The 17,976-nt window shown below is 40.6% G+C and overlaps 1 protein-coding gene across 7 annotated transcripts in view; it reads left to right on the top strand.

Moving 5' to 3' along the window:
* LARGE1 (LARGE xylosyl- and glucuronyltransferase 1) overlaps positions 1-17,976 on the top strand; it is a 291,854-nt gene that overhangs the window by 222,646 nt on the left and 51,232 nt on the right. For all 7 annotated transcript variants that reach the window (XR_011735698.1, XR_011735697.1, XR_010651410.2 and 4 more), the window contains exons 8-9: positions 13,604-13,716; positions 15,761-15,886. Coding sequence is in view for 3 of the 7 variants with exons in the window: in XM_065838648.2 (XP_065694720.1) it covers positions 13,604-13,716; positions 15,761-15,886 (239 nt within the window). In the remaining 4 variants the exon portion in view is untranslated. The remainder of the gene's footprint in view (positions 1-13,603; positions 13,717-15,760; positions 15,887-17,976) is intronic.

Raw genomic sequence — 17,976 nt, 5'->3', positions numbered from 1 at the left:
ATAACGCACTAATTCACAAACTGTGTTCTATAGTGCCTGACTAAAACTAGTGCTTTTCTTCATTATATAAATAAAGGACTATAGTGGTTGCCTGAGAGAGGAGACTTTTCCTGTTCATCTCAGTGAATGAACAAGTCAGAGAACTCATGGTTTACAGAACCTTTAAATGCCCACCATGATGGCCTGACTCAGTTTAGCCATGCTGTTTCTAAAAACCATTGCAATATTCCTGCCTCCTACATAAAACATTAGTAACATTTGGTACAGGAACTGGTATCATTAGATTTGCTTGTAAGTACAAGAACCTTTACAAACAGATGAAAAGTACATTTTAATGAAAAAAAAAATGAAGGCCAACACCAATGTCAAAGCAAAAAGTAACACTTTCTTCACCTACTCCAATTCACGCTATACCAGCTTTTTGGATTAGATTACTCCTTCTTTAAGGTATTTTGAGCTCATTCAGCAGATACTGTTATCAGTGCAAAGCATACGGCTATGTACGTGCTTTCTAACACACAAAGATGCATTTGAAGTACAGGTATCACGCACATTGTACAGGTAGTAGTTTAGGAAGGGCCAACACTTTGTTGCTTTGAGACACAACAGGAAATCTCAGTCTGTCTGTGTCGATGGTGGAACGGTAAAATGATAATGCTTTTGATGACCAGATCCCTATCTCTGTTGGCTATAATCAGTAGCTTGCACTTAAAAATAAGCTATCTTAAAGCTGCCTACCTTCAAAGAATAGCTTCCTTTCCAGTCTTTCTCATGCAGTTCCTAAAGCATGTGATGTACCGAGAACTTGTTTACAACACGCTTGACATTTCTGAAATGTGGGTCAATATGTATTTGATTTTGAAAATGGTGCCTCTAGTTTGAGAGGCCTGTCCGCATAATAATGGCATTGCTACGGCTGAATTAGTCTACTGTTCATTGCATTCTCTGGGATACATCCTCTGCTCTTTGGCAATTGAATCTATCAGGCCCTGCAATAACTCTTTTTTTCAAACACCTGAAAACTTTCATCTCCTAAGAACCCTGTGGTAAAAACAATGGCATTCAGACAGCCTATACCAGATTCTAGTTTCCATTGTATTGGCATATATAAAAAGGATGTCTTTTTAGTTGATTAAATTGCCCTAGTTTGGGTTTTTTTACTGGTCTGACCTGAGTTCACAATGTTGATCTCCATGTAATGTACCTAAATAGGACATATATATGTACTATTCCAATCTCACGATTTAAAGAATCGTTCTGAAGTGTGGTATTTTTAGCTTGATCAAGACAGTTCTTTATGTGAACATACATAGCTTGATGAGAAATCATATTGTCCAGCACTCTGAAATGCCCTCTCTTTATTGTAGAGGGACCATCATTAGCAGGTTAAATTTAGATGAAAGACTTGCACATAAAAGCTTAGTAGAGGCATCCAGGTGTCTCAACTGAGAACAAAAACTTCTGTTACATGGCAGGAGAATCCCAGACAAATGCATAGTAGTAGTAAAACCAGTACTTTTTCTTCTGAAGTGCAAGTTCACTTTCCAGGTTCTCATTGTGCTTGTAAATGTGATTGTGTAAAGGCAGTTCCTTTTTGTAGATACAGAAACAGAGGTTCTAGCTGTAGTCCCAAAGCAAAGAAAGAGGCATCAGAGTTGGGCTCCATATTTGGACTCTTAACAGGTAGCCTGTTGCCTGAAACAGAAAGCAGCAGAGTAAGTAAGATGTCTTTCTATATCCTTGTGTCAAAGCTGTCATCTCTAAGAGAGTGCCAACGAAAAACAGCTGAATTTAGTCATAGTCAAATCACTCTCCTAGGTGCTATTTGCTGCAGGACTCACCATGCTCTGATCATTTTAGTACAGGGCAAACCAGGTTCAGGACAAACCTTTCCCCTTTAAAAAAATACCAAGACTTCATACCGCCTGAGTTAGAGGTGTTTTGAGAAAGAAGAATCTGCAAAATTGCATGGACACTGACATGTCAGAACTAGCAGCAGCTCAATTCTTTCCTTTCCCCATTGTCTTTCTTCTATGTTCAGCTACATTCCACCTTTAATTGTTCCTGCTGTAGCTCCTCAACCCTCCCTCCTCCACCTGTCTGTATTGAACTGAGCTGAGGGGAGGACAGGGGCATTGCAGTACCATATATACAGATAGTTCCTACACTTTTGTTCTCAGGGCCTTAGCAGAGATGGTGAAAAGAGAAGCTTTCCCAAACAGGATCATAGAATTATAGGCAATTTAAGTCAGAAGGGATCTCCAGAGGTCTTCTAGTCCTCTTCCCACTGAAAGCCAACTGAAGTTGCTCAGGGCCTTATCCAGTTGAGGTTTTTAATATCACCAAGGATACCTCTCAAGGCAGCCTGTTCCTATATTTGGCTACTGTTTTGGTGAGAAAAGTAAAAAAGTAAAAATTTCCTGATTTTTAATTAGAGTTCCTTTGCTGCAATTTGTGTCAGTTACCTCTCATTCTGTCTCTCTGCATCTCTTAGAAGAGTTTGGCTCCATTAAGTATCTGTAGACAGCAGAAAGAGATCCCCTTAGCCTTCTCTTTTCCAGGCTGAACAAGTCCATCTCTATCAGCTTATCCTACATGTTCTCCAGGCCTCTGACCATTTTGGTTGCTCTCTGCTGGATTTGCTGCAGCATACCATTGTCTTTATTTAACTGAGGCATCCAGAACAGCATTTGAGTTGTGATCTTTAAAGTGCTGAGTGGAGACTGGTAATCACTTCCTTTGACCAAAGGGGCTAATACAGCCCAGGATGTGGTTGTCCTTTGCTGCAAGGTCACACTGCCGGCTTATGTGCAACTTGCTGTCCACAGAACCCTCTAGAACTTTTCCCAAAAAGCTCCTTTCTCTCTGTCACGGAGGCACCCCGAGGTTAGCTTAAGGGACAATAGGGTCCAAAACAACTTTTATTAAACCGGTGAGAAACAGGGTTTTAGCACTCCAAAAGTGACTTAAATACAGGTTTGGATATCAGTTGAGGAAAATTATTAAGGGGCAGCAACTAATACAATAGGCAGTCCACAGAGTGCATGCATGTGGCTTCACCCAAAACAATGCCGGAGCCAGCCCTGCGTCCAGGACGAATACACACTTGCCTAAACACGTTGTAAGATTATTTTAAAGACATACACATACTCTTAGTGAGCACGGAAAGTACACGTGCTTATGTGGAAGCACAGGAGGAAAACACACTCGCGATTGTGCGAGGAAATAATTTAAAGTACACGTGCAAATGTACACGGAATATATATGTACTCGCAATCCTGCGAGGGTTAATTTACTTACACACGTGGAGGCAAGGCAAGCTAAGTCTCAGTCCCGGGAAGCGGGCGGGGGGGCTGTGGCTCCTGGCGGCAGTGGCTAAGCTCGTGCTCCGAGAGACCCGTGACAATCAGCGGAGTCTCGACGAGAGTCCCATTTTTATACTGACTGATCAGACCTGACTGTAGGCATTCTAGAATCTTCTCTGCACCCCCACCCTGGCTGTGGGGTACCCCTGAAGCCTCCAAACATCCCCCACACTGGTCACAGGTGCCCAGCGGCTCCCTGGCGCCTTGGCACTCCCTTCTCCTAATGGCCCTGGCCAGGGTGCTCTGGGGCCAAAGAAAAGAAGCTGTTACCCTCAAACAGAGAGAGAGGGAGATGTGCCTACTCCTTCCATGATGAAGGAAGGAAGGGGAGAAAGGGGGGGTTGCATCCTGCCACACTCTCTATCGGCGGTACTATCCATTCAGGAATAGTCCCACACAGGACTTTTCATTGAATGTTGTGAGCTTTCTCTTAACCCACTTGTCGAGCCTGTCAAGGTCTCTTGGAATAGCAGCTCTATCCCCAGGGTACTGGTCAGAGCCCCCAGTTTGATGTCACATGTGACATTGCTGAAGATGCATTCTATCTCATCTCTAGCTCATTAATCAGTATGTTAAACAATATCAGTCCCAGTATCAACTCTTCTGGAATACCACTTGTAACTGGATGCCATCTGAATGTTTTAGTGATGAACACAACCCTTTGAGCTTGGCAGGCCAACTTACTTTCCATGCACCTTGCAGTCCACCCATCCAAACTATACCTCAGTTTGACTATGAGGATGCTAAACAGCTCCATGCACATTTTCTCCTTAAGCATATGTGTCCCTGTATTTCTACCAGGAACCTAAACCTGTCCCTCTGCTGCTAGAACAGAAAAGGCTGTGGCAGAATGATTGACCCTCAGCTGACCTTTGGGTGAAATCATCGCATTAAAGTACATTATGTTTCCTTTCTTTAAAAAATGCTATGGTTTATTATTAGGCTTGTTCATTCTGTGCTGCTTTCCTTTCCCTAATCCATTTCTTAGAATGTTCCAGTTCTCCTGAATCACACCCGGTCAATAAACTGTCCATTAAGTTGTCAAGGAGGGGAAGTTGTTTTACTGCTTATGAATGCAAAACCCCAAACCTGATTGTCATTTAACTACAAAGAAATACATGAGAGGCTGTTCAGCCCCTCAGCCACATTTCCTCTGCTGTTGCTAGGACAGTGACTGAACACCAGACCAAGAAAAGCTGTGGCTAGTTCTTATGCGTTCTGCCCATCCCTACAATTAGCCTTGTGGACTACTGTTAATATTAGAAGACAACCAAAGTAATTATCACCTATGCAGGGTACATTTTTCTTCTTCACATAGTCCGAAGTAGAAACCTTGTAAAATTGTTGACATTTCAACCACTATTAAATACGATGCTTTTGAGAGGATCCAAAACCAAGACAAAACCTACATAATTTAAAGCAATGTTCCCTGTTATCTTTCACTTTTTGTTGCTTTCTGAGGAAGAAAGAAATGTGGGTAACCATCATGGAGAAGGTCCAGATCTGGTGTAAATGCCTGACTCCTGAGTTAAGTAGACCTAAGCTCATTTACAGAAGCTGAGGATAAAGAAACAGATTTTTTTTCTTTTGGAAGTGGGTGATTCTTTGCTGGAGAGTCCAGGGTGGATTAGTTTTTGAAGATGTACTTGCTTTCCTCCTGGCAAATATTCAGTGAATTCCAGCAAACCTCCTCAGTTTTTATCCATGGAAACAAGCTTTGTGTGATCCCTTTTTCCAAACATGCCTGCACAGGGACCTCCTGCACAACAATCCTGTACAGTCTGTACTGCTCTGTGATTCCTGTTTTGAGAGCTCACTCAAAGTCCAGTTACTCTGGTTTGATGTAGAGTTGTGACACTCACTGGCACTTCTGTGTTTTGAGGCACTGACATGTACAATTGTGCGCTCCGAAAGAATGAAGAAATGCATGAGAATTAGTCCAGGATGGATGATCAGAAAAACATAAGCTCCAGGTTTAATACGGTTGTCAAAATACTTCGTGTGATCATTGGATGTATAAACAGGGACAGTTCACATATGAGTACAGGAAGCTGTTTCTGTTGGGTATGGGCTTTTTATTCCTGACATGCTGGATGTCTACACTGTCAAATAACTTAGCTCCCTAGTTCATTCTTCGCTCTTAGCTCTGTGATCATCAACAGGGCACAGGAATTACTTAGTACCCTGTCTTTCTCAGGGAGCAACCTGTCTTTTGTCAAGAAAAAAGGTGTAATTTTTTCATAGTTAAATTCAGGAAATATTTCTGGAAGATTGTATGGATTGGATTACACTCTGTTTGGCATCTCTTTCTGGTTCTTCAATGCTGCATCGAAAGACTTCACACTCTCTAATATTCCCACATGCCCTGACAACATTCTCCATTGCACACAACATAGACCCATGCCAAAAACTCTCCCATCTAGAAAGGCTGTAACATGGCTCTCTCATAATGTCAGACACTGAGAAATGCTAAGAAAATAATTGGTATGTCTAAAAACTGAAGGAACTTGAGCAAGGCCCTCAGAGACAAGTGCTATGTAGTTTGAATGTGGCTGGCCTGCTCCATAAAGAGCTAGGCCCTGAACAGTGTGTGTACAACCACTCCATAGGCCTTGATCTGGGTGCTAGGGTTCACTTCTTAGAGTGGATATATTTTAAAATGTAAATTTAGCTACTTGTCCAGGTCTAATCTCCAAATGTCAAAGGTGAGTACTTATAAATTAACCAAGTTCAAAGAAAATACTGGAAAATTTCCCATAAAGTTGGGAAAAATGGCTCCAAGAGTTTATCTGGGAGCACGTCAAGAGATAGTTTAATCATAACTTACAAGTATCTGCAGGAGAAAATAACATTTCTTAATAGAGGGCTTGCCAATTTAGCAAAAGTTCAGCGAGATCAAATGACTGCAAGTTCAAAGACATGTTCAAATTACAAATAATGGAAGTATCCATCATCAGGATAATTATGCATTGGAATAACTTATCAAAGTGTGTGATAGATTATCCATTATTGTAAATTTTTAAATCAAGACTGAATGTTTTTCTACAAGTTATGCTCTGGTTAAAGCACAATTGATTTTGAAAAAATCCTATGGCCTCTGTTAGGCAAGATCTAAAAATTATCCTTTCTGACTTTATCACTTAAATATGTATTTAACTGGGATTTTGTAGTCCTCTCAATGCAAGTCACCTAGGTACCTAGGCAAATGAAATCATAAATAACGTGCCGTGTAAGAACTTACTGCCTTTTTAGTATTGAAGAGAGGAAAAGTTCTTTAAAACCTTGTAAAAATTTTCCATGTTTCCCCCATGTTGCTTTTCTTTTTAAATCTCACATTTCAAAGATGTGTGCCTGACCATCTTTTTATTAATGTTGACCTTTGGCACCTCCATCATGACTTCCAGACATGTACAGAGATCCACACCGAGTGGCTATTGAGTGACACTTGTGCAGGCGGTGATGTGAGACACATCTTTGAGACAGCTCTCCTCTGCTTCGCTGAGGTTGGTCATTGCCATTGTGCCACACCAGGTAGAAGCTGAAACCTCCCTCCTCTCTCCCTTTGCTGGTCTGAAGCCAGATGTGTTATCAGAGGTTTACAACTTCTGGATTTTTTCCGAGCAAAACGTTCCCAATCTTTTGAATTTCAAGAGGATTCAATGATTTGCCTCCCGTGGTTTTTGTTGGTTGGTTTGTTTGTTTCCTTCTTGGAAGCTATCTCCCTAGTCCACCAGCTGAGAAGTCCTTGAAGTATTTGCTTTCCTCTGCCTTTAAAATGTAATCTCTGTACCCTGTATGCTCACAAGGCTCATGGAGGGCAAAGGCTATAAGGAAACGAAGGAGCTTTTAAAAACCCATGTAAGGAGCTTTTTCACAGATGATTTTCATCTCCTACAACTTTTTGCACAGAGTTCAAGAGTTCAGGGATTCGAGTTAAGGTTAATATCCTTACTTTCTTCCTTGATGCCCAAAACAAGTAGAGCAGCTGGGAAGAACTTGACCTTCCCTTTCTGATTTTGCTAATATTTTTGCCAGCCAAGTTGTTTTCCGTTATAGGATTTAGGAAAACTTTGTCAGCAATTTGGGCAGGAAAGTGTATGACTTTGCCTTGCTTGGGATGTATATAAGAGAAGACCAGTTGCTCCAGGGCCATGGTTTTTCTTTGCTGACCTCTAAGAAACCTGTAGAATTATTACTTCTCTTCACAAGACTCTGGGAGATAGGAGGGGAGGGCACTGCTTGGCTAGAATGGTCTTTAAGTAGCAAAAGTTTTCTTACACAAACTTTACATTAAAGTCTTATGGTTCATGACTTCTTTCCTGTAAAACTTCTAGACATCTGAATCAAGGAAATTTTTCTGTAGCACCCTTTGGGGCTTTAAGAAAGTTGGAGAAATTCACCTCAAAATGGAAGTCTTTAAAAGAAGATACAAAGAATATTTAACTCTTTTTTTCAAATTGCTTAGAAAGAATAACATCTCAACAATAAAGAAACAATTAGAAAAACAGGAAATTCTGAGCTACAGTCTCTAGCTCCATAAGAAGTTTGAATCATGCACCAGTATATGCTTCATCTTAACTCTGCCTAAGGAGAAACAGCATACATCAGACGAGGAGAACAAAGCAAATAAAAGTGTTCCATTTCATTAAATGGTCATCAGGAAGTATAAACAGAATGTCTATAATGCTTCAAGATGAACCGGGCTCCCAACAGAGTGGCCGTGCTGCATTTCAAAATGCACTCTGTCACAGCTTCGCTTTCCATACATGTGCAGAGAAAACAAGGGCTGTTGCATTCTGTCACCGTGCCTGGAGGGTCATCCACTTTACATTTCGAAACAGCTTCTTAGCCCTGTTTGATTTTCTCAGAGAAAAGCTCAAACGTGGAGTCATCGTTTATTCTCAACACCATTGTGTGTCTCTGCAAGTTTTTTGACATTGTGAAAGGGTTTTTTGGAGAAAAAGACTGGAGCATGCAAGTTCATGGTTAAATAATAGACCAGGATACTCCAAAATGTGTTAGAATGACAATCCTTTGGTCATACTGTACTAAAAGCTATAGACATAAGCTATGATGTTATTGTACTAATGATACACCTGGTCAAATTATGAGTAGCAGCTAGGTAGGTGGTCTATAAATCAAGTGAAATAAATGCAGTGACTTTCATCCACACAAAGACTTAAAATGAAGGATTTAAAATGTGTGCAGTAGTTTGTTGTGGAATTACAGGTTTAATTCAGTTTTTTAATCCCTGATAGCCATCTACTTGTGTTTTTCTATTTGCTCTTGATACTGTGAGTGGAGAGCAGAGGCCACATCAGTGGCGTGGAGGTTTGACCCAGTGGATTCCAAATGCAGTCCTGAGCAAAACTGATCATTAGGGCCCTGATCCAGCAAAGGCATAGCCACATTCCTAGCATTACACACTGTGACAACTTTTGTTGATTTCAGGTACATAAATCTGAATTAAAAGAACATGTGGAAGTACTTGCTAGAGTACTAACCTGTCAACACGATCATGGTGCTGCTTCTGAGATAGCAGAGCCACAAGCCTCTCACATAGCACCTAAAACTGAACTCAACTTTTTAGTGCCAAATCTATTTCAGAAAACATGGTATCTCAATGTTGTTTATCCAGCCTTTAATGTCTGGGTCAGTTATTTGTTGTAGAAATTCTCCATGTCAGCACTATTTAAAATTATTTCTTACAGCCTCTAAGACTCAGTGGGTTGGTGTATGGTCTTCAGTATGCTGGTTAGGTATTGTAAAATCCCAATAGTATTATTTTAAATTCACTATTGCTTTATACTGTATTTTTAAGTGTGTCTGCCCTGTCTTTCTCAGATATTGTAGTGGTATCTTCTTGCTATGTGTCTGGATGGTTCATTGTTACAAGTTTAGTTTCTGGAAGAATTTTTTAAAACCTGACAAGGATAGGCTCTGAGATGCTGCTCACATAATCTGGCATTGCCTCAACTCTTCACAAAAACATTCTGTTCCACCTGAAAGAAACAGGCAAGGTAATGCTTACAGAAAGTTATCTCTTAGTAGCTACATTTTTGCCTCCTCGTCCAGCACTGAGTAGTTTTTCAGCCACCTTAAAAGGGCCATTGTAATAAATCAATGGAGTTTGAAAGCTTGTCCAGTTTCACTATATCTTCTGTAAGTGATTCTGTTCTATCTTAAATTATTGTTTATTATTTTCTACTCCACTGTATACGCCTCCCTGAATTTCAGGATAAGGCGCAGTCTGTGTTCCTGAAGCCAGAGGTGGGGATGTTTCCCAACTGAAGTGTTTTCATCCAAATATGTTAATTCAGAAATTTTGCCCTGTTCTCTCCAAGCTATTTACCAAATTCCTTTTTTTTTTTTTCCTGTTATTTTTTGGGCATGAGATGCTTTTGTGTGTTCTAAAATTACGTTTTTTGAGACTTTCCTTGTTTTGTTTGTTTGCGCAATTCAGAATCTGTCAGATTTTTGTAGTTCAAGCAAAATCTCGTCAAGCAGGGGGAGAAAATGGCATTAAAATAAAAACTGAACTAGGATGTGCTCCTCATATTTAGTAATAGAGCATTATTTTTCTAAGAGCTTGTTGAGATATTTGTATCTCTGTATACGCCTGAACTATTTTGTCGGGATAAAGAAAGTAGGGTGTTCTGTGGCTGTTTGTTTAATACTCACGGTACATTTTGATTGCCACTTTTCTCTTTTTGTTTATTTGTTGCCAAGATTTACCTTTGTTTTTCCCAGGTAGGTGAGGGCAGGAAAATGCTGCACTCATCAAAAGATGAGAAGTCCCACTGCCTGGGGCCAGATGTTCATAAAATATTCCTTTGATATTTTTTTTTTCTCCACTCTCTTCCTCTCCCAGCACAGCAGCTGAGAGTAAGTCCCTTTTGCCTTTATGTTCAGCTGTATGTCATCTTGATTTTAGTCTGAGATTTCAGTCAATTTGACTCTGAGTGAAGGGGCTCCTGAGGCAAACATTTTGTTTTCCTTATTTCAGACACTTTGCCTGCAAACTAATTGCACAGGTTGGACTTAGTACATGTTACGTTTGCTTTTGGTAACAGAATAATATAGAAGTAAAACTGGAGTGTTTTGTTCTGAAGAAAAGGTTGTTTTTCCTCTGCATGAACTATTTGGAAGTTCCCAGCACATATGCTTTTGCTTTGCTTTTGCACTAAACACTAATTAAGTGAATACTATTAAATTATCCTCTTAGAAGATATCTCTTATTCTCACTAATACTAATGAGTAAATATTTAAACTTTCTATACATACTCTCCAGTAGTTACTTCTAAAGCAGCAGAAAATTAGAATTCCACAATGCAAGAAGCCCTGAACAGAGGCTGTACAAAGGTATTAAAACAGAGCCTGTAGGTGAATTAAGATAGAAGTCACATTGAAATCAGTCTTGACATTAAAACATTAAAAGCTTGTGAATATTTTCAATAGCCATGATTGCATCATAATGTAATACATCCTTTCTCACATATATTCCAGTTTTTCCACCCCATCTGCCTCTTTCTGCTGCTACCATGATAGCCCCTCAGGACAGCATAATCTCTTTATCTGCAATGCCTTAATTTGCTCCTAGCGTAAGAGTGGAATACAAAAAAGCCTTTCAGTGCTTAAAAGGGCCTGTAAGAGAGATGGGGACAGACTGTTTAGTGGGGCCAGTTGCAATAGGACAAGGGGTAATGGTTTCAATCTAAAAGAGGGGAAATTCAGACCAGACATGAAGAATCAATTTTTTACACTGAGGCTGGTGAAACACTGGCCCAGGTTGCCCAGAGAGGTGGTAGATACCCCATCCCTGGAGACATTCAAGGCCGGGCTGGACGTGGCCCTGAGCAACCTGATCTGGTTGAAGATGTCCCTGCTCATGGCAGGGAGTTGGACCAGATGACCTCTGAAGATCCCTTCCAACTCAAACTGTCCTATGATTCTATGATTAGAGTTAACCGCATCTTACAATTAGTCTTCATTTTTCTTAATAAAGAATCTCCTCAGATGTATTTGACTATTGAAACAAAGCTGACAGTTATTGCCAGCTGGAAAAAATCCACTGCCAGAGTAGAGCTTATCCTACCCAGTTTATTGCTGCAGCGCAAGGAATCTGCTTCACCCTGATCTAGAATTTCAGACAAAGCACAATGGCTCTCTGAGGAGCTAATGACACACACTGTGCACTCCAAGTAGGCTTCAGTTATGCTGGAGTGAAGACAAACACACTGGCAGAAATACGTTGTAGCATCTTGTGACAATACCTCCGTTTCCAACCCAACAGCTGCGAGCAGAAAGGTTGACTGAAGATGAAAGGGGATCCCTCCAGTACAGGTTCCAGCATCCTTGGGAACCAGATGGACTGAAATGGAAAACAGAACTAAAATAGGCCACAAAATTCACTGCCAAAAGAGGTTTTATTTTTATTCATGGCATTGACAGGTTTTACTAGAAAGAAATTTGCCATGTCATAGAATCTGAAGATAGGAATGACCTGAAGCCTCCTTTGTTCTACCCCAACCATTGCAAGATTTTTCCATGTATATTTTGCTGTTCTTTGTGTAGCCTGATTTTTAAAGACTCAGGAAATTAAGCATGTTTTCTGTCATTTTTAGGTTATTTTGCCACAAAGGGTTTAGGATAATTTTTCTTAAGTATTCAGACTATATTTCCTTTCTTATTTTCATTACTTCTAGTTTTATCATCCTAGACGCCCTCAGGCAGCTTTTCCCAGTGCCTGCTTTTTGCCACTTCATATTCTTCTCTGTAGTTGTTACGTTTCTCTACAGTTACCATGATTTTTTTTTTTTTTTTGTAATATCACTTGTAGATGTCATTGCTGTTCTGTTCACTTCCCTCTTTCACTAATGAAGACGTTAAACAACACAGAACCTATCATTGCTCTTACTAGGCACTTCATGTCAACCTGCTAGGCTGCTGTTTATCAGTACTCTTCCTTTATGGTCCTTCAGTTTGCATTCATCCCCCATGACAGTCCTTTTATCTAAGTTTTTCTGAATTAATTTTTCAAGTAAAATTTTCTGAGACACTGTAGGAAAGGTTTTGCTGATGCTTCAATCCAGCTTCATTGCTTCTGCCGTTTTCCCTTCTTCTATGCTAGGGATTTTGTCCAGACAAAAAAGCAACTGAGGAACAATTCATGCTGAGATATCTCTTTTACCTCTTTGAGTGTAACTTTCTGAAGATCATGCTCTATGAACACTTGGTTCCTTCATAGTAGGCACTCCCAAAGGCTGGTTTGTAACCAGCATTGATAAACTGTTACTCAGAAAAGTTTTGGGGATTGCCATCTGGTGTGTCAAGTGATTAACTTCTTACTTGGTGGAGGAAAGGCTGAAATTTCATCTTACGCAGTGTATGTATTGCATCCTGTGCAGTAAGTATCAAGAGTCAGATTTCACCCCACACACATGGTAAAATGTTTCGTATGAGTGACAAAATTCTCCTTGTCTCAGCGTAATCTTGACTTCAGGCCAGACAGAAATTAAACAGTGGGATTTTGTAAGAAGCAGATTGCTGTTCACTGTGAAGGTGGCAGAAATAGAATCATACTAAATAAATCTGGATTGTCTCTACCCTTTCCTTAGTAGACAGTGACCTGACAGAATGTCTTCTTGGAGCCTGTAGCATTTCAGAATAAGTAGTGGGGAGGGTCACTTCTGCGTGTTAGGAGGTTTCTTCTTTCTTTTTTTTTTTTCAGGATATTATCTAATTCTGTTGGGAATTATAATAAACTTCGGATGGAGTTAACATCTGTCATGTGAATCACCTGTATTAGTTCCTTTTGTAAGGAATAATTCCAGGGCTAATCATGTCATAATGAAATCAAGCTTTAGCAGTTAAGGAGGCTACTAGAAATACAACATCATTCTCTTGCTTCTCTTCCTCCCAGTTTCACTCCTCTTGGACTACTTTAGCCTTCTTTCAAGCCTGTATAACCTAGGATTCATCTGTATGCCACCTCTCCGTTTCTTCTCTACAGCTTCAGGGCTTCAGGAAAACTTTCTTAGTGGCATCTTGAACCTGAAGCTCTTTTTAGTCAACGCCCTGTGTTAGCACAAAGTCAGGATTCTAGTCTCCGCTAACAGATCTCAGCTCACGTCCTTGTTTTAACTTCTGACTCAGCACATAGGCTGGCATATGACAGGGACTTGACTGACATATGACATCATGGCTTCTTTTGTTTTCTGCACTGTGTTTTGCTTCAGGGGTTATCTTGCTGCTTCTCGATAAGTTACGGAAGATGAAATGGGAGCAGATGTGGAGACTCACGGCAGAGCGGGAGTTGATGAGCATGCTGTCCACTTCACTGGCAGACCAGGTGAGTAGGACATTGCAGAGGAGTGGTACAACCAGTACTCCATGGATTGAGGCAGTTAAGAAAGGAAAAGGGGATGACGTGGGAACGGGGGGAAATATTGTGCCTGCAGTCACCATTTGTTGAATTGTTGCTCAGGGGAAAATGTGGAAGAGAGGAATGGGGATTTACTCAAAAGGTTTTTCTTGCTACACTGACATTTTACCTCCTCTGCACAGATGATTCATGAGATAGACAAATTGAGGGTTTGAGCTTTAATTTTCTGTCCTTCTTTCTTTAACATATAGCTCACTAGACATTAGAAGTCCAAATATACTATGTCTTTTCCTACTGGTTGTTATCTAAGCAGACTTTAGTTCTATTATAAGAGCCTCCAGATATCTCTTTACTGTTTCTGGCAGATGAGTCCAGGCAGTCTTTTAATGTACTCCTTGACACAACACCCCTGTAATGAAAAAGGTCCTGCCACAGATGGGAAAATGAGGCTGAGAGAATCAACAGTGTGTCTATACACAGAAATGCTTATTTACTCTCTTTCTGCTTCCTGCCAGCTCTCAGTTTTGAATCCAGAAACCCTGTTAATGTGGTACTGGACCTGAACCACTAAGACTTGCTCAACAGCTTGAATGTATTAACCCAATACAGCTTCATATTTAGATATTTCTGCTGCTTCTGAGCTACATCTGGCTCATGACCAGTCAACACCAAGGCAAGCATGCTGCTTTCTGTACACAAGGAGATGTACACTGTATCCTTGCAGGTTGATCTGAAGGCTACTGAAGTTCACTAAAATGATTCTTGAAACTTCACTGTGTTTTCAAGCAGCTCCTGGTCACTGGCTAATACCTGTATGGGGCAGAATTTTCCAGAGTGGACCAAGGTTGCTTATGTCTTAGCCTAATACCTTAGCCACAAGACTGTCCTCGTAACTTATCTCTCCAGCTCAATGGCTGCATAAAGTCAGAACACATTCTGTCCGTTACGGCATAGGCTGTTCTGAAAATCTGTGCTATGTACCCTTTTCATGAAATACCTAGAATACTTGGTGCAACAATAAAGTGCTAGCTAAAATCCCACCTAGTAATTCACCATGAGGCAGCGCAACTGCCAAGATCGCTTTCATCCCCTCTATTGAGAAGTGATACAGTACTTACTAACAGCAGGCAGTTTGTCATTGACTGTGAATTACTCTCTCTGGTGACTAGAAGAGGAACCACATCTCCTGCCAGCAGTATAAAATACATGTTTTGAAAACTTTGCTGGAGTCCATTAGCTCTCTGTGTCAAGAGAGCCTGTTCCTCTAGTTCAGATCTACACATCACCCCTTAGATTGATAGCACCCTCTATGTAAAGAGAATTACAAAACATGGTTTGAAGAGTTCAACTCACATAACCATTTGCATTTCTACCTGTGAGAGGGAGAAGAACAGTCACCTCACTGTAGAAACAACACACCCAACTGTTTCTCTGCTCTGCCCTGGTGAGACCACATCTGGAATATTGTGTCCAGTTCCGGGCCCCTCAGCTCAAGAAGGACAGGGAACTGCTGGAGAGGGTCCAGTACCCAGTGCAGGGCAACAAAGATGATTAAGGGAGTGGAGCATCTCCCTTATGAGGAAGGGCTGAGGGAGCTGGGTCTCTGTAGCTTGGAGAAGAGGAGACTGAGGGGTGACCTCATTAATGTTTGTAAATGTATAAAGGGTGAGTGTCACGAGGATGGTGTCAGGCTCTTCTCAGTGACAACCAATTATAAAACAAGGGGCAATGGGTACAAACTGGAACACAGGAGGTTTCATTTAAATTTGAGAAGAAACTTCTTCACAGTGAGGGTGATGGAGCACTGGAACAGGCTGCCCAGGGAGGTTGTAGAGTCTCTTTCTCTAGAGACATTCAAAACACACCTGGACACCTTCCTGTGTAACCTCATCTAGCTGTTCCTGCTCCAGCAGGCGGATTGGACTAGATGATCTTTCGAGGTCCCTTCCAATCCCTAACATTCTGTGATTTTGTGTGATTCCGTGACCTGTTCTCTGCTTTTCTCTGCTAGGATATCTTCAATGCGGTCATCAAACAAAATCCCTTCCTTGTCTACCAGCTCCCATGTTTCTGGAATGTGCAGCTCTCGGATCACACGCGTTCTGAGCAGTGCTACAGAGATGTGTCTGACCTGAAGGTATGTTCTACAGGAGGTTGGATGGGTGATATCCTTTGGGATAGAGAATGCGGGACTCTGCTGTGACAGAAATATGAAGTCCCTTAAGTAGGAGGGAAACTAACACAGCTTATGAGGACATCCAAGCAGTGGAAGCACATATGACTTGGCCTTGTGCATTTTGACTGCTAGAGAAGTGAAAGGTGGGTGCTGCTTTGGGGTTTGGCAAGGTGTTATACAAGTGTCATACCTTCTTATATTCCGTACCTCTGACCTGTATCATTGCACTTTACTGCTGAGTTCCTATTGCTGTCCCAGTTCTTAGCTCTTCCTAGCCAAAGAATACAAAGCCTTATTTCATACTGGACAAGTATGAAACTATTTAGTCAACATCATTTAATGGAGTGAAATTCATAAAGAGCTAGAAATACATTAGCCAAAATTTAAAGACCTTGCACAATTCATATTTAGCCTTTGAGTACACTTAACCTAGACATACTGCCACTCAATTTTTCCAGGATTTGCCCTGGAAAAAAAGGCTAACTAGAAACCTATTAATTTAATAAAATGAAGCTATAGTAATGATTTAATAGAACATTTTTCATTATTGTCGAGTAGGATATAAAAGTAGGATGGGTTTGAACAGGTATGGGTAAATTAACATCAGTTGTGTTGTCGTCATTTTGAAAGGCCAGACTCAGATGTAGCATGCAGAAGATGAAGGACTGAAGCTGACTGAGCTTTTACAAGGTGTAGAGTAAGACTGGCTGGCTCAACAACAGGCTCTGTAAGAGCACGCTAACGGCATTAGAACACAGTAAATATTAGTTAGGTTTTGTCAATTAACTTTAAAATTCAGTTGAGGTTCATCTGCTTAATTTATGTTTTGAGACCGCTTCAGTAAACAAACAAACAAAACCACAAAAAATGTAACCAAATTTTCCATTTTAACAATTTGTAGTGTAGCGGCAGGAGTGTTCAATATGAACACCAGATACTGGATGAATGTAGAAAATCAATTGCCCTCAACACACTGATTTCAAAAGCTGCACTTCCCAGCATTTCTTGAATTTCATACATAAAGTATTCACAACCAACTATTCAGGTGTGGTCCATAGAAGACAGCTTTTAAGGTTAGATCAGTATACTGGTCAGTACACACACTGACCACTAAATGTTTTATGATAGATGTTTGTAGGGCAGGATCCACACAGGGACTTATAGCATTGTGGTTTTATGCCTTGTAACGAAGTGCTGGTAGAGATTTTAGCTCTGTGCTTGTGTTGAGAATCATGTGTGACAGCAATTGTAAGGTATGAAATAAAAGGAGAGATGTAGTAGCAGGCAAAACGTTTTCTAAAAGATGAATTTTGGAAAATCACACCTCCTACTTGGGAGATATCACAGTATTTTTCTGTGAATTAAGGGCTTACGTTAATTCATATAATCCACAGAGAGAGTCAGATGGGATTCAGCCCAAGGTTAAAACAAGTACATTTACATGAGAAAAAGACATTGAAGGTAATAACTGAGGATCTAGAGCTTGGTTCAGTTGTGTAAACACAGTTGAAGTCATGATAGGTGCTCCCAGATATCAGTATGGGACTGGCAGATACAGCAAAAACCTGGAGGACCCTGTTGACAAGGCAGCTGATGGGCAGACAGGGTAACCTTAAGGTCCTTTCAGTGTTGCTACATATCTGCATTTAGGCAACTGAATCGTGCTCCCCATGAGTGGTTTTGGAGACTGGCTGAGCTCACCTCAGAGTAGTTATGTGAGGGCTAATCAGGCAAATCACTCTTGAGGCTCCAGTGACTAGATTGACTAATCCCTATCAGATGTGAGACACCTAGCACGTATGTAAACCTACAAGTAAGCATTTAAAAGAATTAACTTAAAAAGAAATTAAATCCTTTCTTCATTGTCGATTAACAAATTTATGTTTACAAGTATGACTTAGGCTTGGTTGTTTATTACCGTATAGTGTATCGCACTGTCAGTTCCATTACAGCACATGCAGTTATGTCTAAGATGCATAATATCCTCCACTGGCTCTCTGGTCTGAGGTGTTTAACTCAAGAAGGCATGCAGACATACAAGCAATTTCTTC

This window comes from Patagioenas fasciata, chromosome 1 (assembly GCF_037038585.1).
Source record: "Patagioenas fasciata isolate bPatFas1 chromosome 1, bPatFas1.hap1, whole genome shotgun sequence".
NCBI classification, from domain to species: Eukaryota; Metazoa; Chordata; class Aves; order Columbiformes; family Columbidae; genus Patagioenas; species Patagioenas fasciata.
Note: the sequence above shows the minus strand (reverse complement) of the source record. Positions and strands in the feature narration are given on the sequence as shown.